Source organism: Eptesicus fuscus, chromosome 16 (assembly GCF_027574615.1).
Source record: "Eptesicus fuscus isolate TK198812 chromosome 16, DD_ASM_mEF_20220401, whole genome shotgun sequence".
Classification (NCBI taxonomy): Eukaryota; Metazoa; Chordata; class Mammalia; order Chiroptera; family Vespertilionidae; genus Eptesicus; species Eptesicus fuscus.
Window position 1 is genome coordinate 2,031,572 of NC_072488.1, and position 25,650 is coordinate 2,057,221.

General features: G+C 53.5%; 1 protein-coding gene across 1 annotated transcript in view; it reads left to right on the forward strand.

Moving 5' to 3' along the window:
- The first annotated feature begins 5,042 nt into the window (after positions 1–5,042).
- TAF1B (TATA-box binding protein associated factor, RNA polymerase I subunit B) overlaps positions 5,043–25,650 on the forward strand; it is a 39,065-nt gene continuing 18,457 nt past the window's right edge. Inside the window, 9 exon segments of the mRNA XM_054728098.1 lie at positions 5,043–5,175; positions 5,178–5,203; positions 7,051–7,149; positions 9,732–9,819; positions 13,129–13,226; positions 14,206–14,301; positions 14,470–14,617; positions 15,895–16,051; positions 20,031–20,130. Coding sequence (XP_054584073.1) covers positions 5,043–5,175; positions 5,178–5,203; positions 7,051–7,149; positions 9,732–9,819; positions 13,129–13,226; positions 14,206–14,301; positions 14,470–14,617; positions 15,895–16,051; positions 20,031–20,130 — 945 coding nt within the window.

The window sequence follows — 25,650 nt, forward strand, 5'->3', positions numbered from 1 at the left end:
ATCATGGATGTTTCTCTCTCTCGATCCCTCTCCCTTCCTCTCTGACATCAATAAAAATACATTTAAAAAACAAATGAGCCCTGGCTGGTTTGGCTCAGTGGATAAAGTGTCGGCCTGCGGACCAGAGGGTCCCGGGTTCGATTCCAGTCAAGGGCACATGCCGGGTTTCAGGCTCCATCCCCAGTGCGGGGCGTGCGGGAGGCAGCCGGTCCATGATCCTCTCTCATCATTGATGTTTCTCTCTCTCTCCCTCTCCCTTCCTCTCTGATATCAATAAAAATATATTTAAAAAACAAACGAATAAAAACACACCAGAGTCTGCCCCGACTGGAAGCCAAGCCGGGGAGCAGGGTGAACAGAGGGAGCTGCACCCTGGGGTCCGCAGGCCCTTTCGCCCTCCTGCCCACGGGCTCTCACGAGGCCCAGATGCTGGCCAGTGCCTGTGTGTCCCCCGCTCGCTGGGCTGCTCCCCCAGGCTCTCCCCCGCAGACCCCAAATCCTGTGACGCCGTCACCTCCACAGGCAGGCCTGGGGTAGGAGGCAGTACAGGTCGCCAGGCTGGCTGGCCATGGCTGATCCACGCAGCGTCCCTCCTCCCTTCCCGGAGGGGCCCCGGGATGGTGGCCAGGAGGTGGGACTGACAAGGAACACAGGGCCGGGCTGCATGGGTGTCCTGGCCGAACATCAGACTCGGGGGCCAGGAGGCCTCAGCAGGCAGGGCTCCTCGCCCGGCGCTCTGCCCTCCAGGCCCGGGACTCTCCCTCTCCCCCGCTGGCCTCCCGGCCGCCCCTGACGGTCCACAAAAGCTCCTCACCCCATCTACCAGCCCGGCACCAAAACACTCCTCACTGTGTGTTACACTGTCCGTTTTCCATCGCTGTGCATGGTAAACAGGGCTGAGATAACAGACGACAACACGGTTCCGAACACTGTGGAAGGCGCTAAAAAATGCTGACAGTGTAGAAGCCGCGAGCATTGGAACAAAGGGAGCAGGTTGGTGACTGGAAGGTCCGCCCAGCTGGATCAGGCACAGGTACTTCCAACAGGGCCCTGCCGGGGGGGCGAAGGGGGGGGTCCCTGGATTTGGTCTCGGCGATGGAGGGTGGCAAGTGGAGGAGCCACTCATGGGAGGTGCCCAGGGGCAGCTGCTCTGGACGCTGAATCATTTCTTTCATAAAAACAGTATTTTGTGGCCCGGCCAGCGTGGCTCAGTGGTTGAGCGCAGACCCATGAACCAGGAGGTCAAGGTTCAATTCCCGGTCAGGGCACATGCCCTGGTTTCCGGCTTGATCCCCAGTAGGGGGCGTGCGGGAGGCAGCCGATCCATGATTCTCTCTCATCATGGATGTTTCTATCTCTCTCTCCCTCTCCCTTCCTCTCTGAAATCTATAAAAATATATTTTCAAAAAATAATAAAAAGAAACAAACAGAAAAAACACACGAAACCATATTATGCGAAAACGTTGTGTCCGCGTACCCTCTGAAGGACGGGCTGCTTTGGCTGAAACAATGAGAGGACACTGAGGGACTCGGTTCGTTTGTGCACAGAGACCTCCCCGCCGTGGGGCTGTCCCGGGGCCTCCACGGAGCTGAGGATCCGCGAGTTCTTTGCTCACGTAGAAGGCAGTTGGCTATCTCACAGCAAAATTCTTAAAAGGCCTGTCAGGCTTCGCGATGAGTCATCTTTTTCTTCTTGTTAAACAAAAAGGCACGTATTCCTGTGATGACAGTGGCTGCCGAGCCCACCGCCTGGCGGCTACTTCCCAAGCTGTGGACACGCTTCATGTGTCCCTTCGGGGCACAGGGGATGTTTTCACCAAGGAAGCAGCTGGATGACTGGGTGTGCGGACGCCTTATCTTCATGTTTACGGTCACAGACGCCCAGGGCCCCCGGCGCTGCCTGGCAATCTACCCGACTTCTGATTTGACTCTCCCACGGCCAGGAGATAGCGCACGCCTGCTCCCTCTCTGACCTTGTACAGCGAGCACCCCACGTCCGTGCCCAGCTGCGACCCGCGTCCCACTTCGGCAGGAGGAACAAGCAGAAGATGACCTTTCCCCAAACATCAGACTCATCTACTCCACGGCACACCCAACCTCTCCATTTAAAGTATGGCACATATATCGCCCTCGCCCAGTGGTCGGCAAACTGTGGCTCACGAGCCACATGCGGCTCTTTGGCCCCTTGAGTGTGGCTCTTCCACAAAATACCATGGCCTGGGCGAGTCTATTTTGAAGAAGTGGCGTTAGAAGAAGTTTACGTTTAAAAAATTTGGCTCTCAAAAGGAATTTCAATCGTTGTCCTGTTGATATTTGGCTCTGTTGACTCATGAGTTTGCCGACCACTGACCTAGCTGGTTTGGCTCAGTGGACAGAGTGTTGGCCCTTGGACTGAAGGGTTCCGAGTTCAATCCCAGTCAAGGGCACGAACCTCAGTCACAGATCCTGGTCCCCAAGAGACAACCAATTGATGTGTCTCTCTCATATTGATGTTTCTCTCTCTGTATCTCTCCCCGCCCCTCCCACTCTCTCTATGGAGCCCGGCAGGTGTAGCTCAGTGGGTGAGCGTCGACCTATGAACCAGGAGGTCAATATTCGATTATCGGTCAGGGCACATGCCTGGGTTGTGGGCTCCATCCCCAGTAGGGGGCGTGCAGGAGGCAGCCAATCAATGATTCTCTCTCACCATTGATGCTTCTCTCTCTCTCACTCTCCTTTCCTCTCTGAAATCAATAAAATATATATTAAAAAAAAATCAATGGCCCTGGCCGGTGTGGCTCAGTGGCTAGAGCATCCATCTGTGGACTGAAGAGTCCCTGGTTTGATTCCAAGGTCAAGGGCACATGCCCGGGTTGTGGGCTCAATCCCCAGTGTGGGGCGTGTAGGAGGCAGCCACTCAATGATTCTCATCATTGATGTTTCTATCTCTTTCTCCCTCTCCCTTCCTCTCTGAAATCAACAAAAATATTTTTTTAAAAATCAATAGAAAAATATCCTCAGGCAAGGGCTAACAACAACAGCAAAATCTTTAAAATATTTTGCATATACATAAAAATCTCACAAAGTCACTCATCCATTCAACAAATATTTATTGATCACATCCTAGGTGCTACGTTCTAGGCCAGTGATGGGCAACCCTTTGAGCTTGGTGTGTCAAACTTCGCCAAAAAACTGAGCATAACTCGGGTACTGTGTCACTTTGAGGAAAAAACATTATTTCGCAAATGCTTCATCCTCAGGAGCAGCAAATGTTTCATCCTCGGCATGTGGCCGCCTCAGCGGCCACGTGTCATCAGAAGTGGCTACACGTGTCAGTGCTGACACGCGTGTCATAGGTTCGCCATCATTGTTCTAGGCACAGGGTGTATAGCAATAAACCAGGAGACCCAAATCCGGAGGTCATGGAGCTGTTGAGTTCAATATGCTCACTCCTATGAGCCGGACATTCAGCGCGGCCCCTGTCTCAGACCGCACCGTTTAAAGTCAGAGCCGGTCTGGAACACAGAAGGCTTATGGTCGGCTGCTCCAATGACAACCCTGGACGCTTTGAAGATGGACACAGGCGTTTGGAAGGCGCCTGCAGCCGCACAGAGCCGAGCCTGGTGCGTGGCAGGGCTGGTGCATCCGGTGAAGAGCATTCTGCAGAGCCGTGATAAACAGTGAGACAGACTGCTCCATGCGGGGCGGGCGCCTCTCAAGGCAGGGACGCTGCCCTGTTTACCCTCCTTTCCCACCGGCTGGCGGCGGCCTGGCACACCGTGGGTGTGTAACGGCTGTGAAACGAATGGACTGACGAGGCCATAGGGAGGGCGTGAATAAAGAGCCACTCCCTTGGTGATCTCACTTGGGCTCTTTAAATGCCGTCTGGACAGAGAGACAACTCCCACTTCCAGCCACTCTCCGACCTCCTTGCCGATCCTTAAAATGACATGGCATGAGGCTCAGGACTCGGGGCCTTCGCACTTCCTGTTCCCTCTGCCTGGAATGATGTCCCCAACAGGGCCCTGCCTTCCTTGCCTCAAAGGTCGTCTTCTTGGTGAGACCTTTCCTGACCACCCCATTAAAAATGGACACCGCCCTGTAGCTTCCGCTCTCCGTTCCTGCTTTTCTCCTTGGCACTCATCACCACTTATACCATATACTAGAGGCCCGGTGCATGAAATTCGTGCACTGGCGGGGGGGGGGGGGGGGGCGGGGGGAGAGTGTCCCTCAGCCCAGCCTGCACCCTCTCAATCTGGGACCCCTCGGGGATATCCAACTGCCGGTTATTGGGCCTAAACTGGCAGTTGGACATCCCTCTCACAATCCGGGACTGCTGGCTCCTAACCACTGGCCTGCCTGCCTGCCTGATTGGCCCCTAACCACTCCCCTGCCGACCTGATTGCCGCCTAACTGCTCCCCTGCCAGCCCGATGGCCCCCAACTGCCCTCCCCTGCCAGCCATCTTATGGCGGCCATTTTGTGATGATGTGGGGGGCAGCCATCTTGTGATGACATGGGGGCGGCCATCTTGTGATGACGTGAGGGCATGAGGGCCACCTAGGCTTTTATTCGTATAGATTTCCTTAAATCTTACTGGTCTCCTCACCAGAGTGTAACCTCCATGAAGAGTAAGCAAAAAGGGACTTTTGTTGACTGCGGAACCCTCAGGACCTAAACAGCGCCCGCTTAATGACTAATCAGGGAATGAACGTGCCCCAGGAAGGAACGATAAAAGCTAAAAGTGTGAGCGCTTACTTAGGCGAGGCTCCCTGGGGGGCTCACAGGTAATGGCCAGCTTTTACAGCGGAGGAGACTGCGGCCCAGGGAGCAGGAAAGCCGGGATTGGAAACCCGATCTCACCCAGCAACCTGCACTCTTCGCTCCCGAGCCCCCGCCTCCCCTGCCATTCAGAGCCACGTGGAGGGGGCGCTCCCCAGGCCTGAATCAGTAAGTGGGTCTCCGAATTAACGCCCGGCTGACAGGACGTGGCTGCGTCCTCTCAGCAGGAGGCACCGCCCAGCTCCTTACAGGTGTGATTCGCGTTTCTGGACTCGGAAAGGGATGCCGTCTGGGAGGGGGACCCGGGGTTTGCGGCTTTGCCCCCGGAGGGAGCAAAGGGAGGTTCCACCGCGGCCGCAGGCGCCCGGAACTCACAGTCAGGGTCTCGATTTCCGCCCGGAACGCTGCTCCCGCCGCTCCCGGAAGTTGCGCTCGCTGCCCGGGTAACGGGCCCCGACGGCGTCGGCGGCCGCTGGGTCGCTATGGACCGAGAGGAGGCGGTGAGCGGGCGGGGGGCCGGGCGGGTCCGCACAGCTGGGCGGGAGGGGACCCGAGCTGGGGAGCAGAGCCTGGAGGACGCCGTCCGGCTGCGGGGCGGCCTCTGACCGCCGGGGGCGGGGCGCGATGCTGCGGGCGGGGACGGGGCCGGGGCCGGCGGGCGCGCGCGGGTGTTTGGGGAAAAGAGGCTGGAGTTTCTGGCAGGAGGAGGTGTGGGTGCAGACAGGGTGGAGTGACAGCCTGGGTGGGTGGGTGTGCTTCGGGAGGAGGATGAGCGGTGGGTTTGGGGGCGCATCCTCTCTGCTCGGCCCGCAAGTTCCCTTTGATGTTGGGGCGCGAGAGGGAGGGTCGGGGTTGGAACCGGAATGCCCCCGGTAACCCCTGGGAACCCTCGCCACCTTCTCGTGCAGGGATTCCAAAGTCGGGTTTGGGGGCCCTCCGGGGAAGGAACGATAGTTATCGACACGGGGTGAGAGAAAACGTGACCAGCTCCCCCCAATAAACGGGGCGTTCGTTTTTGGCACACCACACAACGTGCCGGCGTCTTCGGCCGTGGTAAGGCCTTCTGTCATGAGACCAATGATCATGTCAAACTCCAAAGACCCCGGGGACCGGGGGTTGATGAGTCTAGGGACGCGGAGAAGCGCTATGGGAACCGAAGGCCTCACTCCTTGTGGATGCTCAATAGCTGTTTACCGAGCGATGGGTGGGTAACGTCTGTTCATGACACTGTCATTCTGACACCCTTCGCCTGACGATGCCGTGAGTGGGGACCAGGTCTGTCTGGCCCCCGCTTGAATCCTCATCACCTACTTAAATGCCTAGTACATCGATTGTTGATGCTCCTTGTATTGCTGAATGAATTAATCGACACAACTATAATAAAAATCTGGTCTCTGCCCCGCCGGTGTGGCCCAGTAGCTGAGCACTGACCTGTGAACCTGGAGGTTGGGGTTGGACTCTTGGGCGGGATGCATGCCCGGGATGCTGCTTGCTGATCATTGATGTTTCTGTCTCTCTCTCTCCCTCTCCCTTCCTCTCTAAAATCAATAAAAAAATAAAAACTATTAAAAAAATTGTATGCTATTTCTATTTGTTACGTTTTCTCTATACTTAACTCTTGCTATCTTTTTTTAATTCATCACAGCATTTTCAAGGAGTTTTACTAGTATTCACTCATCTTTTTCCTGTTTCACCCCTACCACCTCTTCTTCATCCCCCCTCACCCACTGCATGTTTTAGAAACTCTTCTTTAATAGTTTAATCCAGTGGTCGGCAAACTCATCAGTCCACAGAGCCAAATACCAACAGTACAACGATTGACATTTCTTTTGAGAGCCAATTTTTTTAAACGTAAACTTCTTCTAACGCCACCTCTTCAAAATAGACTCACCCAGGCCGTGGTATTTTGTGGAAGAGCCACACTCAAGGGGCCAAAGAGCCGCATGTGGCTCGCGAGCCACAGTTTGCCGACCACGGGTTTAATCCATTCAAACTGCTCAAGAACCTGAACTACTGTTCTCCCTGCTTCTAGAGCATCTGTCTTGCGTATTTTCTACTTTCGATGGTTTTTTATGTGTGGGGTGGAAGTGCAGGGTTTTGAAGGTTTTTTATTTATGGGATGGAATTGCAGGGTTTTGATGGTTTTTTATGTGTGGGGTGAACTGCAGGGTTTTGAAGGTTTTTTATTTATGGGGTGGAACTGCAGGGTTTTGAAGGTTTTTTATTTATGGGGTGGAACTGCAGGGTTTGGGTCCCATGTGCTGAATGCGGCTCTTCTCTTTTCCTGCAGAAAGAGCTCAGAGAGCGCTGTGCCCAGTGCGATGCCGTGTCTTGGGGTCTGACTGATGAGGGCAAATACTATTGTACTTCCTGCCACAACGTTACAGACGTAAGTAACAGATCTCATCCGCAAACTTGCTCATGTTTCAAACATTGCAGGTTCAGCCTCGTATGTGGCAAAGAGTTGATCTGTTCTTATGGGTCCTGTAATACGCCAATTCCACAGATGTCAGTAGTCTTCAAGGGCTTACACAGGTGAAGGAATTTGTGAGTTAGATCTAGGATGAGTTTTTGAAATTATGTTGGGCCATACATATAACTGATTTCCTGATTCAGACTGTGTAGTCCAAGCGTGTCAAACTCGTGGCCCGCGGGCCGCACGCCTCGTTTATTTGGCCTGTGTTAGCCTCTGAGTTTGACATGCTTGGTGTAGTCTTATGGGGAAATAATTAAAACTGTAGTTCTTTGATGAGTTAAGAGTTTTTAATGTGTGGTGGGATCTTAGAGGTTTGGAAGATGGAATGTTAGGAAGATGGAGGACTGTTGGAAATAGGCTTCGTTATTGTTTTATCTTTGTACAGTACCTTACAGATTGCCAAGCGTTCTCTTACCCAGTCCTTAACTCCCTCCTCATAAGAACCTGTGAGCTACACTATTGTGTCTATCTAGAGACAGGGCAGGTAGGCCTCATGGCTTGAGCGAGTTTGCCAAAGCCACACAGGTATGAAGTGTTGAGCCAGGACTTGACCCGGAGTCTTCTGACTGCAGTGTTCATTTTACCCCACCACACCTGCCTCTAGAGGAGAGACTGCCAGTCTGTCCTGCATGGCCTTGATCGGGGAGGCCCCTTCCCACCGGAGGGCGAGGTCCTGGCCTGGTTACGCACCTCAGGGCAACGTAACCCAAAGGATCAAGGCTGTGGGCCACCTGCTGTTGGACATAAACATGCCACGACTCTTCTCTCTGGAGGAGGATTTGCTCAGAGTCTGCAGAGCCAGGAAGGGGCAGATACTCCCCTCACCACATCCCCTTCCGAAAGGCACAGGTGGGACAGATCAGTGTCACTGTGTGGACTTCTGCTCCTGGCCAGGAAGGAGTAGCAGGACCCAGACTTACCTTCCTACCCGAAACAACAAAAAACCTGGAAAAAATATATGAAATAAGTAAAAAAAAATTCCCCTTGAGAAAGTGGTTGGTTCAGCTTGCAGCTCAGCCACACAGGATTGTCCTGGAGACAGTCATTGCTCTCTGTCTGCAGCGGAAATCCTCATTCCACTTCCACGTAGTCACACAGCGCGTTTAAAAGATACGTCATTGCTCCTCTGACGACATGGTTGGGCCAAGGGGTATGTTCGTTATTTTGATTACGGGGATGGTTTTGGATACACACAAAAGCTGATTGCTTTTGGAAAATCAAATTTATGAGTAGAATGTCTACATATTATTTGCACATAAAATTATGTCTGCAGTAAGTGCCTACAAATTATTTAAAGATACTAAACAAAGGTATGAAGTATTGATTACCTGGAAGGAAATAACTTCGCCTACATGTACTACTGAAGTAAGAGATTTACTTAAGAAAAATATATACTTGATCATGTTTCTATATTTTTACATTATTTACGAGTAAGCATGTTAAGAGGATTAAGTAATTCAATTTCATGTATATATTTTATATATACATTTTAGGAGAGAATTCTTAAAATTATATAATCATATAGTAATAGCTAAATTTTTATTTCAGTATTAGTAAAGTAGACAGAACACTGGACCAGGTGTTAGAAGATCTGAATTCTAGGGTGTTTTTCTTTTTTGTGTGTTATTTGTAAAATATGGCTCATTTGTAAGTAATATTATTGGTGTAACAATTAGGGAAAGTATATGTTGGAGGCATTTATAAAATTTTAAGAAAGATTTAATGTCTGTGTGAGAGAGAGAGCCGTAAGCAGCGAGCAAGCCAGAATCTTGGGTCCCGTCCCTGAGAGCACTTGGAACTGAAGACTTGGGAATGAATTGTACCCACCGTTTAGTCATTCCCAAATCCTATAAATGGATAAGAAATAAAAAGTAGTATTTTTATAATTTCATAAATAAAGCTGTTTTAGGATATTTTTCAAATACGGAAAAGTAGGATGTGTAGCTTAGGCATTGCTGATTAAAATAATTACAGAAATTAATTCCAAAGCGTTTTTGGTGCAGAAAAAACGAATATATTTGACTTGAGGTTTGATTTGAAACAATTAGAAAGTGATTTTACCAAAGAACTTGTGTGCTTTTTGCATAACCCATGGACACAGACCGTAGTGTGGCTAAGGCCTGGGAGGGGTGCATGGGGGGAAAGGGGTCACTTGTAATACTTTCACCAATAAATTTAAAAAATAAATAAAAAAAGATTAACACCCCCCCCACACACACACACACACACAGTGATTTGAAATAAAAGTTTATTCATTTGACAGACATTTATTCAGTGTTACTGAATTCCAGGCACTGTTTTAGGTAGGGAGTAATTTTGAATGAGGACGCAACAAAAAGGTTAATCAGAATGTTCCAATTTATGGAATTTCCCCCAAACGTTGCCATCATTGGTTCTGGCACTCACGGTTTGGTTCATTGCACTTCCAGAACAGCTTGGAAACCTGTGGGAGACGTAAAGCTATGGTTTTAACGATGCTGTTCCGTTCCCTGCAGAGATCTAAGGAAGTTTTAAACACCGAGGCGATTCCTAACACTAAAGTACAAGCTGTCAGCCGGGGGCTTAAAGGGAGGAAAAAACATGGTAAGCTCATGCTTCATATGTGCCTAGCATTCTTCAGCCTCGGTTTTCGCCTTCATGATTTGGGGATGTGGAATGGAATATGAAACAGGTTCTGGAGAGGTTGCCAGGATTCTGAGCAGGGAACGCCACGTGGAAGTAGAGTGGGTGGTTATGGATGGGGGGCGGAGGCGGCCGTCTGCCAGCAGGTCCTTTCCCACCTGCTCTTGTCAAGCTGCTTTGCCAGAGGAGCAGCTGTTACGCAAAAAAGCGATGACGCCCAAGGAGCTGTCTCTTCCTATCTGTCGGCGTATGCTTTTCTGCTCTGTATTCATCACCTCAGGAGTGTGACCTGCTGTGCTTTAAGAAAAATGCTTACTTTCTGAAATGACTCAGCAGGAATTGTCAGGTTGGGCCAGTTAAACCTGATACTCAACGTTCAGAAACCCGTTTCTCACACTGAACTTGGAACACACCCACTTATTTATTTATTTTTTAATATATATTTTATTGATTTTTTATAGAGAAGAAGGGAGAGGGATAGAGAGTTTGAAACATCGATGAGAGAGAAACATCGATCACCTGCCTCCTGCACACCCCCTACTGGGGATGTGCCCGCAACCAAGGTACATGCCCTTGACTGGAATCGAACCTGGGACCCTTCGGTCCGCAGGCCGACGCACTATCCACGGAGCCAAACCGGTCAGGGCTGAACACACCCTTTTAAAATAGGGGAGATTATTTTCCCTTAAAATAGCCTCAGGCCCTAGCTGGTTTGGCTCAGTGGGTAGAACGTCAGCCTGAGGACTGAAGGGTCCTGGGTTCGATTTTGCTCAAGGGCACAGGCCTGGGTTGCAGGCTCGATCCCCAGTGTTGGGTGTGCAGGAGGCAGCCAATTAATGATTCTCTCTCATCATTGATGTTTCTCTCTCTCTCCCTCTCCCTTCCTCTCTGAAATCAATAAAAACATTTTTTAAAAAAACTGGCCTCAGCATGGGTGTGCTTTGAAAGGTATCTGTTTCACTAGCGCAGTAAGTGCAGGTAATTAACCTCTTGAGAGGAATCTGAGGTAGCCTACCTGATGCTTTTTACGTTGCCACTGATGACCTAGGACCAGGTTCTCGGGTTTGAAACCCGGCTAATGACGGCTCCTCCCATGAGGGGCTCCAGGGGCTCACACGTGAAACAGAAACGTGAGGACGTGAGTGACTCCGATGAACACGGACGCTCCGGTGGATGACAGAGCCCAAGTGCCGGCTGCCGTCCTGTTAACCTTCAGTGGTGACTTGTTACTAGGCTGAAACCTGATTAATTGTCATTGATTTTGTTCGGGAAAACCTGGTTAACTGGGATTTGACTTTGTAAATAGTTAAAATATAGTTAAACTTCAGTAGCTGCAGGAACTTCAGGTGCTTCAAAGGAGATGTCAGGTGTCTTATATTCAGCCTCTGACCTTCGTTCCTTCCTCTAAAATGAAGGTGGTACCGTCTGTTATGTGGACAAGGAGCCCAGACGCAGGGCGTGCGGGTGAGAGCAGACGCGGGGTGTGCGGGTGAGAGCAGACGCGGGGCGTGCGGGTGAGAGCAGACGCGGGGCGTGCGGGTGAGAGCAGACGCGGGGTGTGCGGGTGAGAGCAGACATGGTGTGCGGGTGAGAGCAGACGCGGGGCGTGCGGGTGAGAGCAGACGCGGGGCGTGCGGGTGAGAACAGGCGGGGCGTGCGGGTGAGAGCAGACACGGTGTGCAGGTGAGAACAGGTGGGGCGTGCGGGTGAGAGCAGACGCAGGGTGTGCGGGTGAGAGCAGACACGGGGCGTGTGGGTGAGAGGAGACGCGGGGCGTGCGGGTGAGAACAGGTGGGGCATGCGGGTGAGAGCAGACGCGGGGCGTGCGGGTGAGAACAGTGCGGTGTGCGGGTGAGAACAAGCGGGGCGTGCGGGTGAGAACAGTGCGGTGTGCGGGTGAGAGCAGACGCAGGGTGTGCGGGTGAGAGCAGACACGGGGCGTGCGGGTGAGAACAGGCGGGGCGTGCGGGTGAGAGCAGACACGGGGCGTGCGGGTGAGAGCAGACGCGGGGCGTGCGGGTGAGAACAGGCGGGGCGTGCGGGTGAGAGCAGACGCAGGGTGTGCGGGTGAGAGCAGACACGGGGCGTGCGGGTGAGAGCAGACGCGGGGCGTGCGGGTGAGAGCAGACACGGGGCGTGCGGGTGAGAGGAGACGCGGGGCGTGTGGGTGAGAGCAGACGCGGGGCGTGCGGGTGAGAGCAGACGCGGGGCGTGCGGGTGAGAGCAGACGCGGGGCGTGCGGGTGAGAGCAGACGCGGGGCGTGCGGGTGAGAGCAGACGCGGGGCCTGCAGGTGAGAGCAGGAGCAGGAGCAGGAGCAGGAGCGCACGGGGCCCAGGTTGGAGGGCTTCCCCTCCCTCCCTGCACTCGGGGTGCATCGGAATGACAGGCTTTCCGTTTCACTCATGAACAACCCTAGACCCTCGGCAGAAACTGGGTTCGGGCCTGTGACAGGTGAGGGAGAGCAGCGCAGGGGGAGGGACCTGGAGTCGTGCTCCGGCTTCAGAGCCGTGTGTGCGAAGGCGCTGCTCCACCTTCCAGAGGACAGCGTTGGCCAGCAGGCGGGGCCTCGGTCTTCCCGGTGGTTCTGTGGAAACGGCAGCTCTTGTCTGTCACGTGGCGGACTTCTCCCCGCTGTCGGGCGGTCTGAGGACTGAGGACAAGAACCCGCCCAGCACCCAGCGCGCTCCTGGCTCCTGGCCGAGCTCCAGAAAGTGGGGTTCCTCACTTGCAGTTTCCCCCAGTCCTGGAGCCTGTTCAGAGAAGCGGAGTGCCGCTGGCGGGGCGTTGGAGTGGACGCATTGCCTCTGTGGCCTGGACCCTCCTGCTCTGTCCGCTCCCCCCCAGGCGGCCCGCTGCCTGCCTTGGGCGGGAGCAGAGCCGTGGAAGCCAGGGCCGGCGCGGAGGGCCCGTGCCGGGTTTACTGGGCGTTGGTCACGCAGTAGGCTTCTTAAAACCTATTTCACTTGTTTGACATGGTGACTACCATTTTCCTACCTTTTACATTAATATCTCAGAAAAATTGTGGGTAATGTGAAATACAAAATCTCATCGATGATAAAAGTAACGTTTAGCTTTAGCATTTGGGGACAAATCTGCCGTGTTGGAAACGAGACTAAGAGTGGAAACCCCACTCAGGCATACAGACGACGGCAGTGCCCTGTGTCCGACAGCGTGCCTGTGCGCAGGCGCGGTGCGGGCCCTCGGTAAAGCACTCCCTGCCTCACACCGTGGTCGGGGAGGTGTCTGAAACGTGGTGTCTGTCTTTCAGAGAGAGGCTGGGATTGGTACGTGTGCGAAGGCTTCCAGCACATTCTGTGTCAGCAAGCCGAGGCCTTGAAGGCCCTGGGGGTGGGCCCCGAATTCAAGGTGAGTCCTTTGTGCCTGGATGTTAGCTTTCCCTCTTGTTGTTCGAAGAGCAGTAAGATTTAGAGTGAAACTAACCAGTCTTACCAGGGGGCTGCCGGGAGAATCTTGCTGCTGGTATTTTTGCTTTAGTCTTTTTATCAGACCAGCAATTCCAAACTACATTCTCCGGGATGTACGGAGGCAGTACATCTCACAGAAAACAAGAAAGGCCGTACTCGGCGTGTATTTAGGAAACACTGACTTCAACCACGTAAAAGGAGTAGCTTTGCAGGCTTCCTGCTGCCTCCGTGGCGGTGTGCTGGTTCCGTTCCCCAGGGCCCGGGACGGCGTGGGCCGGGCTCAGGATTTAGACAGAAGCCGGTGCGTGGCCTCCAGCGTGGGTGTGTCAGGAGCCTGGAGGCCTGTGGGGCACAGACTGCTGACCTCCCAGAGCTGCTGGGGCAGGAGGTCTAGAGCGGCCCAAGGGTTGGCCTTTCTAGCAAGTTCCCGGGTGAGCTGCTGCGGCGGGGACCGTCCTCTGACTTTGCTGCGTCTCAGGAGTGTCCCCGAGAGGGACTGTTCTATTCTGCATTTCCGATTTCCTCATCTAGTTGCAGCCATCTCGGGAGCTCTAAGCCAGTGCCTCAGCACCGGGTTATTGTACCCCTGCCTCATGCCATCCCTGCAGCCAAGCGCTGGAGGCCCCTCGCTGGGGAGAGGGAGTGAGGGAGCAAAGTCAGACTCGGGTGCTCACGGGGACACCAAGGGCAGAACGAGGAGGGAGGGAGCCGGTGTGGGCCGCACCCCAAGAAGAGCTGTGGAGGGGCTTTGCTGACCTCAGACCGGGTGTGGCCGAAGAGGCACCGCCTGTCCTGGCAGAGGTCGCCGTAGGAACTAGAAACTCGAGCACAGGAAGCTCAGCACAGAGCTGCTGTGGGTGAGATGTGCGAGTGTATCTGTCATCGGTACACAAATCCCCCTCGTTTCCCTTCCGCCCCAGAATCAAGTTTTACATAACTTTTGGAAGCGCTACCTTCAGAAGAGCAAGCAGGCGTATTGCGAAAACCCGGTTTATGCCAGAAAAAGGAAAGCTGCGGTAAGTCACCCACAGAGAGTGGGACAAGGGACACTCCGGGGAGGCGTAGAGAGGAGGAGGGGCCCGCCCCCCGGGGTTGATGTGGTCAGGAATGGTGTAAGTTCGTGGGAATTAACGCCGTTTAATGGACACTTCCTGTGTAGTAACTCGATGTTGCTTTGCAAATAGGTCCTGGGGAGTCCGAGCCACTCGGACTGGGACAGTGAGCCCGCGCTGCTGAGTGACGCCAGCGGCCCTTCTTGGGGTGAAAGTGGGGCCGAGCCCCAGGCTGACGGCCGCAGGAAGCCCTCCCCGCCCAGCAGAGCCTCCCAGTCAGGTAGGGAGACGCGGCGCGGGGGGAGCTGGGCGCCTCTCGGAAGGAGCGCAGTCCCTCTCCTCGCGCTCAGGAGAGGCTGGCCCAGCAGCAGCAAGGCCGAGCACAGGCAGTGGAGTGAAACCTGTGTCACACGGAGCCGTTGTCTCCGGTGAATACTGTCGTGTGATGTTGAGAGGGAGCCACACGGTCAGTGGGTCTAGAAAGACGGAGGCCAACTCAGGAAAGGTCACATGTATGTGCGGGCTCAGGATTCCAAAGAAAAGCCGCTGCCGAGCAGCGAGAGAGCTTAGCCCACGGTCGTGGACAGGCGTCAAAGGTGACATCCGGTTTCTCAGCACAGACTCAAGCCAGCGGAATGAAGCCGTGGTCCATGTGTGCGCGCCTCGTTTTCTGATTTAAGTCCCAATTGTGCCCGGGGAGGCTGAGCTGCTGGCCCCTTCCTTCGTGGACCTCCAGCATTCCCACCTGCAGGTCCGCTCCCCGGGAGCTGGCCCGGTTTTCCAGAGACTCTCTGAGGCTCCTGGTCGGAGGGTGTCAGCCTGGCTGTTCTGGAAAGTGGGCGGGAGGGAGAGGGCCCGGGAGAGTGCTTGTCTCAGGACTCCATACGTGACCTTTCCCTTACCCGCCCCCCGTTTTCATAAGATTCCCGTCTCAGCCGTGAGTGACTGAGGTCCCTATCTATCCCAGAGGCCTTCCTTCCCGCTCTCCAGAGAAGCTTCCAGTCTCCCGCCAAGATTGGGGCGGCACTGGGGTGGGACTCTGGTCAGACTTTCCAGCCGTTAGTCCTGGGGTGAGCCCGACCGTCCCTGTTGCCAGGGGTCCCTGCTTTAACCAACGAACCCAGCTCGCTCCGGACTGCCAAGGCCCGATCGCCTGTCCAGGTGCTTCCCAGCTGTCAGCCGCACTGCTCTCCTCCCGGCCCCTTGGTCTGGCCCGGCCTTCCTTTTTAACACTGCCCTTATCGTCGCTTAGTGAGACGGAGCGGACGCTGAGCCGAGCAGGTTTTCTACCTGCCATCTCGCCTGGCAGCTCCTGCGAGCTGTCATGTGAACATATCATGACGTCTCATGTGTTCTACGGGAATCTGTGTCCTCTTTAGCTTGTAAGCAGGCATCCTCCATCCTTTGCACCCTCAGCCCCTGCAGGCTTGATGGACAGGTTGGTGCAGCTCCTCGGGGCTCAGGCGACCCCAGGCAGCTGGTCCAGGGACGATGCTTTGAGAACCACAGGTTCAAATGCCTCTTTGGATTTCACTCTTTCTCCTTTTGTCCCCTAAGAAATGGCATCCGTCTGCTCCGGGTCTCTGGATGGAGTCGAGTACTCTCTGCGCAAGGAGAAGGGGCTGCTGAAGATGACCGTGCCCGCGACCCTGGCTCTCTGCGGCCTGTCGTTGCTGTGGCAGCGGGAGGCGCTCGCCCTCTCCGACCTCCTGCGGTAAGCGGCCTCGGGGCGTGGGTGCTTATCTGTGCGGACCGGGGACAGACGTGGATAGTGTGACTTACGAGGCTTGAATTAAGGAAGGGCCTGGAAAGATGGGGTAACTGGCGTTCTGATTCTGTAACTCAATCCTCCCTGGGCTGGAACTCCCCATCTCCCTGGCTTCCTTATTTATAAAGTGGAAATAGTAGTACCTGCCTCACATGGCGTTGGAAGTTAATTATCTACTGTGAGCAAGTGCTTTGAAGAAGAAAAGTGACATTCAAGTGGTAGTGTTAGTGGTTTTGTTTCTAAGGGAGAAGATGAACAGATGACCTTTACCTTGGCAAATGGTTATTAATGTCGTTACACAAGAGCTAAACATAGGCTGCCGGTGTTTATATGGGGAAACTGAAAACAGAACTGTTGGAAGAACCTGCTATGCAGATAGCTGGCATCACATTTTCAAGATAACCTGCAGGGCCTTATGGTTAATGAGCACAGGTGGCATTGTGCGCACCGACTGCTCATCACAGCGAAGATGTGCCGAGTCACGAATGTGTCGCTGTCCCCGTGCGTCCGGATTCTGTGTGATCACATGGGCTTGGTCCGCGGGCGGAGTGGTTAAGAGCACAGACGTAGACCACGCTCCTGGGCCCTCTGCCTGAGCGTGATGGCACCTGAGGAAGGTCACTAGTGCCTCCGCCTCCGCTGCCCTGTGGTGGGGCAGGAGCGACCTGGCTCCCCCTGGGCGGCAGCTGCTTCAGCACTTGGCGCGTGCAGAGCGCTCAGACCAGGGCCGACACGGAGAGCCAGTGCTGACCGGGCTGTGTCCTCTCCTCTCCCCTCCCCTCCTCTCCCCTCCCCTCCGCTCTCCTCCCCTCCCCTCCCCTTCCCTCCCCTCTCCCTCCCCTCCCCTCCCCTCCCCTCCCCTTCCCTCCCTCCCCTCCTCTCCTCTCTCTTCCCCTCCTCCCTCCTCTCCCTTCCTCCCCCCCCCCCCCCCCCCCCCCGCTTCTCCTCCGCCGTCACCACCATCCTTGGCACAAGGCCTTTGGGTGAAATAAAACGCCTCCAGTGAGTGATGCGAGTGCCTTTGAATGTGGCCACATCAACCAGATAACAAGGCTTTTCTCGGTGATTCACCGCATGCAGATGGTCCGTGACTCAGTGACTTCACTGTGAAGCTGAAAGCCCGTCTTGCTCTGTCTGCCCCGTGGGGTGAGCTCACCTCCTCCCGGTCTAATTACGGCCTCCGGTGACGACGACGCCGAGTCTGTCTCCAGCCCAGACTTGTTTACCGGGGGCCGCCCGTGTGCCCCACAGCGGAGCGCGGACGCACTCCCGGGCTGTCTGTGGTTCTCGGGATCAGCGTGACCACACGAGGCTCCTCATCGTCCCCCAGCCCAGCTCCTCTCCTTCCAGCGTTTTCCGTCTTCCTAACTGCCACGCCTCTGGCATCCGATCCAGCAGCCTAGGAACCGCCTTGGCTCTTGCCTCTGCACACACATCCGTCAGCCATACTTGCAGAGTAACTCTCAAAACCCCTCCTCTCTCCCCACTCCCTGCCTGTCTTCACCTGGGTTGCTCAGCACCCTCCCGGGTGGGCCCTGTGGCTGCAGTGGTGTGCCGCTCCATTTCCTCCCTGACCAGAGGCCCACGGACACAGCGTCAGTCCCCTGGCGGATGCAGAGCTCGGGCTAGCCGCCGCCCGGGGCGGCTGTAAGCGGCCAGCAGAACTCCCCTGGAGATCTAACGAGATGGAGATCAATATTTACTGATGTTCTTCTCGGGGAATGTGTATGTGGTTGGAAGATCGAGGGTGAAATCCTGCCCCTTCATCTCTTTCTCCCCGGCCCCCTTTCCTCCTCCCTCTCCCCTCCTCCCTCCCTTCCTTCCTCTCTCTCCCTTCCTCCTCCCTCTCCCCTCCTCCCTCCCTTCCTTCCTCTCTCTCCCTTCCCCCTCCTCCCTCCCTTCCTCCTCTCTCTCCCTTCCTCCTCCCTCTCCCCTTCTCCTTTCCTTCCTCTCTCTCCCTTCCCCCTCCTCCCTCCCTTCCTTCCTCTCTCTCCCTTCCCCCTCCTCCCTCCCTCCCTTCCTTCCTCTCTCTCCCTTCCTCCTCCCTCTCCCCTCCTCCCTCCCTCCCTCCCTCTCTCTCCCTTCCTCCTCCCTCTCTTCCTTCCTCTCTCTCCCTTCCTCCTCCCTCTCCCCTCCTCCCTCCCTTCCTTCCTCTCTCTCCCTTCCTCCTCCCTCTCCCCTCCTCCCTCCCTTCCTCCTCCCTCTCCCCTCCTCCCTCCCTTCCTTCCTCTCTCTCCCTTCCTCCTCCCTCTCCCCTCCTCCCTCCCTTCCTCCTCCCTCTCCCCTCCTCCATCCCTTCCTTCCTCTCTCTCCCTTCCTCCTCCCTCTCCCCTCCTCTCTCGGTCCCCTCCTCCCTCCCAAGGGAATTTACAGCGCCTTCAGGGAGATGGGATCTCGCTGGCCGGAGGGCTTTTATTTGCTCGGTTCATATACAAGTTTGGGACTGAGCTCACTTGCTTGGCATAAAGGAGAAGAGCAGGTGCTCTCTCTGCTTTCCCCAGAGGAAGAGCTCTGAGCCCAGGGTCTCAAAGTGTGGCCCGGCCGCAGCGTCACCTGGGACCCGTGAGAAACGCAGATCCTCGGCCGTTCTCACCTTCTGAACCAGACGCCCTGGGATGGGCCGGTCATCTCTGCTTTCCTGAGCCTCCGAGAGGTTCCTGTAGATGCTGACGTGAGAGCCCCTCCAGACCTCGAACAGATACTTAAGGACATTGATCTGAAGAGAACACAGGAGAGCCTGGCTCCGACACCTGCGTATCTTACTGATCTACGCGTCTCCCGTTGACACCCGTCCTCGGCATCCGTGGTCCGCGGGATAAACCCATCACCCCCCCCCCTCCCTTAACCTTTAGAGGACCCTGCCTGCGCAGCAGTGACAGCAACAAGTAGAACAGCCAACACTGGTCAGCCCCCAAATGCTTACTGAGTATTGGTTATGTGCGGGTGGGATTCTTGAGATGCCATAGAGATCAAGTCCCTGCCCTCACCCAGTTCCAGACTCGAGGAGGGAACAGATGAGCAAGGACATGACTGTGTAAAAACTGACCCAGAGTGGCGTGCCCGCGGGAGAGGGAAGCTGGATGACGTGACAGAGTGACAGCTGGCTGCTAGACTGGTCATTAGGGAGGCCTCACCCTGAAGGTGGGGTGTAAGCCGCACGCCAGCGACAATGGAGCGGAGGTGGCTGTCAGACGGACAGGGAGGCGCGGTGCCAGCCTAGAGCTCTGGGTGGTCCAGGAGGAGAGGCCCGGGGCAGAGGGAGCGGATCTGAGGGGTCGGAAGGTGGGGGCAGGGACCTAATAAGCAGAGGTCAGATCCAGGTCTTCCTTAGCCTGGTTAGGGGTTTGGATTCTTTTAATTGAGATATAATTCATATACAATAACATTCACCCTTTTCAATGCCCTGCAGTGGTTTTCAGCACATTTACAAGGCTGTGCAGCCATCTCTGTCTATTTCCACAGCCTGGTCATCGCTCCAAAGGACACGCATGCTCAGTGGTGGGGAGACGGAGGCCCAGGAGCTTTAGCAGGAAGCAGACCTGGTCACTCGGGCAGCGGGGAGATGGGCTCAGGAAGGCGCGGCGGGGCAGGGGGACACGTGGAGACGCTGCTGCGCTTCTGGAAGGAGTGGGCTGGGACGAGGGTGGTGGCGATAGAAATGGAACCAGGTGAGCGGGTGCAGATGTTTTGCAAGTAGCTGTGCTCAACTCGAATGCAGTGCCTCTTACATCATCTGCGGGGAAGAACCAGTTTGTTAAATTTCCAGTCTGGCACCGATGGAAACTTTTGAAAAATAGAATAAAATTATAAGTACAGACAGTGTCTCCTGGGACCTGGTCTTCGAAATACAGCATTTTCAACTCTTTTGATTACTCTGCTAAATCAGTACACATCTCTTATCGAAGCTCTTCCTTTTTAAAAACAGATTTGTTGAAGAGGGCCATATTCCTTATGTAAATGCTTTTGAGCATTTTCCAGAAGAGATGAAATTATATGGGCGTGACAAAGGAATCTTTGCTATAGAGGTAAGTTATTTTCTTTTTTTAACTTTGTAATCACGAATAAGACACAAGAATAGTATAAAAGTTTAAAAGTTCTATGTAGAAACCTTTAAGGAATTTCAGAGCCCCTAACAGGTGTTCTTGTTGCTATGGGTGAGCTGTGTCGCTTTGGAGAAAGTTGTTACCTTGTTTCAAGAGGCGGAGTTCCAAGTCCTTTGCTTGCCTTCTCCTCGGGGGTCTGTTTCCGACGTCTCCCGTGGCAGGGCTCTGCCCTCTACCTAGGAGTCTTCATCACCGTTCACACTGCTCAGCGGTTCTCTCTCCTTTTCATCATCAGAAGGTGCTTAGTTTGCTACATGTTATTAGAATTAAGCAGTATCTTCCATTTGCCCACTTCAGGCGTTACTTTCATAGGCCTCCTGACCTTCCCCACCCTCCGCGTTTGCCGTTTAATCTGAGAGACATTTGTGATCCTTAGAACCCTTGTATGAGAATTATACACTTTACCCCCGTTTATGGGCAGCAAACCCCTCAGGAAGGCAGTGACGCCGCGGTCACGCGGTCGGTGGTCGCAGCCTGGGAACTTTGTGCTTTAGCCTTAGGCTCATTGCAGCGGCTTGTGCTCCGTTGCCTGCTGTTCGCCTCCTCATCACCCGATTCTCCAGAACTCTCACACGGGTGCTGTGTCCCGTGCTGCTGAGGCACGGAGCCGGAAGGAAGCGGAGACACCGAGGCAGAAGTCTGCAAGATGCATGGCATTCTACCCCTGAGGCTGTTGAGTACTAGCAGCGTTTTGCATGGACTAGAACATCGGTCGCTGGGAGTGACTTGTAGAGAACATTGGATTGTAAACCCGGTGGCTCTCCCCTCAGGACGACGTGAGCGAAGCGGCTCCCGTGACAGGGACGCAGCTGGCTTGGAGGTGGCTCTCAGGGACGGTCCCTGTTCCCTTAGGCCCAGGAGAGAAGGCAGCGCCCAGTGCTCGCCCCGGCCCATCGTGGGAAGCGCGAGGAAGGAGGGTATGGCTGCAGCCCCTCTTGACCTGGAAAAACAAAAGGTGTATTAGTTGTGGGCTTGCTTATTGTGTACCAGGCCCTGTTTCAGAGACTCTGTAAGCTCATTTGTTATTCATACCAACCCTCTGCAGGACGTAGTAGCAGTGGCACCCCTGTGTTACAGACACAGAGATCTGAGCTGACTTGCCTGGTGTTCTCACTCCGAACGTGGCCTGGCATGGCTGAGGCAGCCCTCGTTGGGAAGGAGACAGGAATGAGGGGCCATACCAAGCAGTGAGACAGGGAGCAGGGAGCCGCAGGGCAGCACGTGGGAGGAGGCCGATGGGGCCAACAAGCGGCTCCAGGCTGGTCACTGGAACCAAGAGCTGGGCCTGTGGCAGCGATGGCAGCCAGGACAGAGAGCAGGGGCGGAGGAGCCAGCCGGAGGGGGCTGGTGAGTAGGGATGGGGGACGCGTACCTGCGTCTGCAGGAGGCACAGGGGCTGGCACGGTGCACCTGCTGGAAGGCGGTGGTCTCCCTCGGCCTGGGCAGGCTGCGATCTCTGCCGTAAAGGACCGGGCACAGAGGACGCGTCTGCTCTCTCGGGGGCACTCCAGGCCCCGCTGCTTGTCCGCGAAGTGGGGGAACGTGGGCGGAGTCGGGAGGAGGGCACGGGGTCTAAGGTGCGCCTGACCCTCAGGAGGCCCCTCACGTCGGGGAAGAGCGTTACACCAGCCCTGAGTTTTGGAGCGAGGCAGACTCAAGGTCGATTGGGTTTCCATCTTTTCTAATGGCAGCCGTGCTCAAGGCGACAGAAGTCTGGGCACGCTGATGCTGCCCTGAACTGTCGCATGGAAGCTTTTCTTAAGAGAATGGATTTCATAGTCTGTAACTCACTGATTAGTCATTTAAACTTCACTGCCAGAGACTGTTCATGGCCAGCCATCGGAGCCCTGTTGCAGGGCTCTGCTCAGGGGAAAAGACACCTGGTCCAGTGACTCCAGGTGCGTGTCTACAATTATTCCACTTTCCAGAGGAACCAGTGGAACCGAGTTATCCTTTCTGCGTGAATTACCAGCTTAGTTTTGGTTAATTAAAATCTGTCTTTCCTCTGGCTCCCTCCCCCCTCGTCCCTCTCCCCTTCTCTCTCCTCTAAATCCCTAGTGTATTCTTTATCTTACATCCTAATTGGGGTTTAACCTGATTTCTCGGAGCCATTCACCATTCAATTTGGTACGTTGATAATCTTTGCTTGGTTGAGGTTATTTGTACTCTTTTCTGGCGCCTAAAATTATCACTTAGTTGTCTTTAACAAATGTTACACTTCTCAGGAATAGACCCCAGAAATTTTAGTATAGTCATGGAGTATTAGATCTGGGAGAAATTTAGAGATTATTTAGTTTACTTTTCCTATTTTTCCAATAAGGAAACTGTCCTAACAAGAAATGTGAGTTGGGAATCAGTATACCTCTGCTTCATCAGCGTGCTAGTGAGGATTATTTGGGATAATTTATTCAAAATGTAGGCATAGCTCGCCTGGAAAAGCTTTTTCTCTACAGTGAGGATACAGAGGGTAACCAAGCTGCTTGGAGGAGAAAAATGTGTCATTTCTGGAAAACAGAGTTTTCATTTTAAAAGTCTAATAAAGAAAATTAAACCCTTGTGCTCATTTCTAAATTTTCTCAAAGCAGGCTCTAGGACAGTGACGGGCAACCTTCTGAGCTTGGTGTGTCAAACTTCACCAAAAAACTGAGCATAACTTGGGTAGTGTGTCACTTTGAGGAAAAAACATTATTTCACGATATTTATAGTTTAAATAACATAAATGCATAATTGTTATATATAATTGTATTTAATAAACCAAAAACTAAATATTTAGTGCTGACACGCGTGTCAGAGGTTCGCCATCACTGCCTAGGAGGTCTATGGATATGACTTCCTTCTCCTGTGGCATCTTCTAATGTTGATTACCATAATCCAGCTTCTGGCGAAGGGTATTGCTTCCTAGACTCAGGTTCTATGCTTGGGGTTGGAACCTAACCAGGAATTGCATTTTGGATTAAGAAATGTGGTTTCACTCTAATATACTCACATAGACGCTCAAGTTTCAGTCTGTAAAAGTAACGATTCTCAAAATGTATTCTCTGTGCCCTTTCACATAGTGATGGGTCCCATTGTTGCCAAATGCGTAAACGACTGCAGCATGACACGCAGCGTGCGGCATCCAGCGGCTGTCCTGCAATGGCCGCGTGGCGCACCTCTCCACGCCCTGCTCGGTGCTCAGTGAGGGTGTGCGATGCCTTCCCGGGTGGTGTGGTAGTGCTGCAGCTGGTATAGCCGCGTGTATTTCTGGTGATGATTCTGGGTTTCAGCCAGATATATTGTGTTCTCAGTATCAGATCTAACCTAAACTGTTTATTGCCCCTCTTAAGTTTTTAAAATTGGGGACAAGTTTTGTAATATTGGTAATATTTCTTGTTCTAACATCTACCCTGTCTGATAGTAATGTAGCCACTTCAACTTTTTTTAAAAAATCAATGTTTATATAATACTAGAGGCCTGGTGCACAAAATTCATGCATTGGGGGGCGGGGGGTGTCCCTCAGCCCAGCCTGCAACCTCTCCAGTCTGGGACCCCTTGAGGGATGTCGGACTGCCCGTTTAGTTGAACATCCCTCTCACAATCCAGGACTGCTGGCTCCCAGCTGCTCGCCTGCCTGCCTTCCTGATTGCCCCTAACTGCTTCTGCCTGCCAGCCTGATCACCCCCTAACCACTCCCCTGCCAGCCTGATTGATGCCTAACTGATCCCCTGCCAGCCTGATTGCCCCTAACTGTCCTCCCCTGCAGGCCTGATCACCCCTAACTGCCCTCCCCTGCAGGCCTGGTCCCCCCCCAACTGCTCTCCCCTGCAGGCCTGGGTTGCCCCCCAACTGCCCTTCCCTGCAGGCCTGGTTCCCCCCAACTGCTCTCCCCTGAAGGCCTGGGTCCCCCCCCCCCCCCGCCCCGCAACTGCCCTTCCCTGCAGGCCCGGTCACCCCCAACTTCCCTCCTCTGCTGGCCTGGTCACCCCTAACTGCCCTCCCCTGCAGGCTTGATCGCCCCCAACTGCACTCCCTTGCAGGCTTGGTCCCTCCCAACTGCCCTCCCCTGCTGGCCATCTTGTGGCAGCCATCTTGTGTTGGAGTGATGGTCAATTTGCATATTACTCTTTTATTATATAGGATATACACTGAGTGGCCAGATTATTATGCGTTCAGAGATCATAATAATCTGGCCATTCAGTGTAGTCTTTATTCCTATTTCGCCCTCTTTTCCTTCTTTCTTTTTTTCTTTAATGTATTTTCATTGATTTCAGAGAGGAAGGGAGAGGGAGGGAGAGAGAAACATCCATGATGACAGAGAATCATGGATCGTCTGCCTCCTGCACGCCCCCTAATGGGGATCGAACCTGCAACCCGGGCATGTGCCCCCGACGGGGAATTGAACCCGTGACCTCTTGGTTCCTAGGTCGATGCTCAACCACTGAGCCACACTGGCCGGGCATTCCTTCTTTCTTTTGAATTAAGATTTGTTGGTTTCATTTGATCTCCATTGTTGATTTATTACGTATAGCTCTGGTATCTGCTGCGAATTAGCCACCGAAGCTTACAGAGACCGTGTTGTCTCCACAGTTCAGCCAGACCACTGGACTCCCCTCCCTCCCTGGCTGCAGCTGGGAATCTGCCCCAGCAATCAACTGCCCATGTGTTTGCTCTGAGATTGGCCCTGTGCTTCCTGTTGCCAGTGCCGGGAACTGTTATAAGTTTCCTTCCAGTTCTCGGACTGTCAGTACTTAATTCTTCCTAGGCAGAAACAGAAGTGTTCCGATGCTGATTTTTAGATACTTAGAAGTAGAGTCAGTAGTCAGATTTTTTTCTTAAATGCCTAAAAGGATCTCATTGCTCATTTATTATTGGATTTTTTAAAAGATTGCAATCTCTATCCATGAATACTGTTAATAGTCTACTCTTTGCTTTAAACATTTCCCCCAGCTGACCACGTCATTGGTTATGGGCTGTTGTTTACACAGAATTCTTTTCCTAGTAATACTTTCTTTTGTTGGCTGTTTTTAAGTTAATCTTGAGTGAGGGGACTGGGTAAAACAGGTGAGCAGTTTCTTACAGACATTTTGGTAGGAAGCACAGGCTTAAGAAATAAGAAATAATGCCCTCCCTGGATTTTTCTGGGAGACCAGTTACATGTTGTGCCTTGGTAACAGTAACCTCACACGTGGCCTTTTTCACTTACATCTTGAAGAGTTTTTCTGTTTTTAAGTAAACTTTATTTTGGAAAAATACTAGATTTACAGAAAACTTGCAAAAATACAAACAATACAAAAAAGTACAAAGAACACCTATATGTCCTTTGCCCAGATTCAACTGTTAACATTTGATCCCACGGGTATTGATTTTATTATGTGGCTTACAGCATGTTACATTATTCTTTTGTATTCTTTAAGATTTTAAGGCAGCTAGAGGATGTTGTCTACATAGAATTTCTGACCCAGA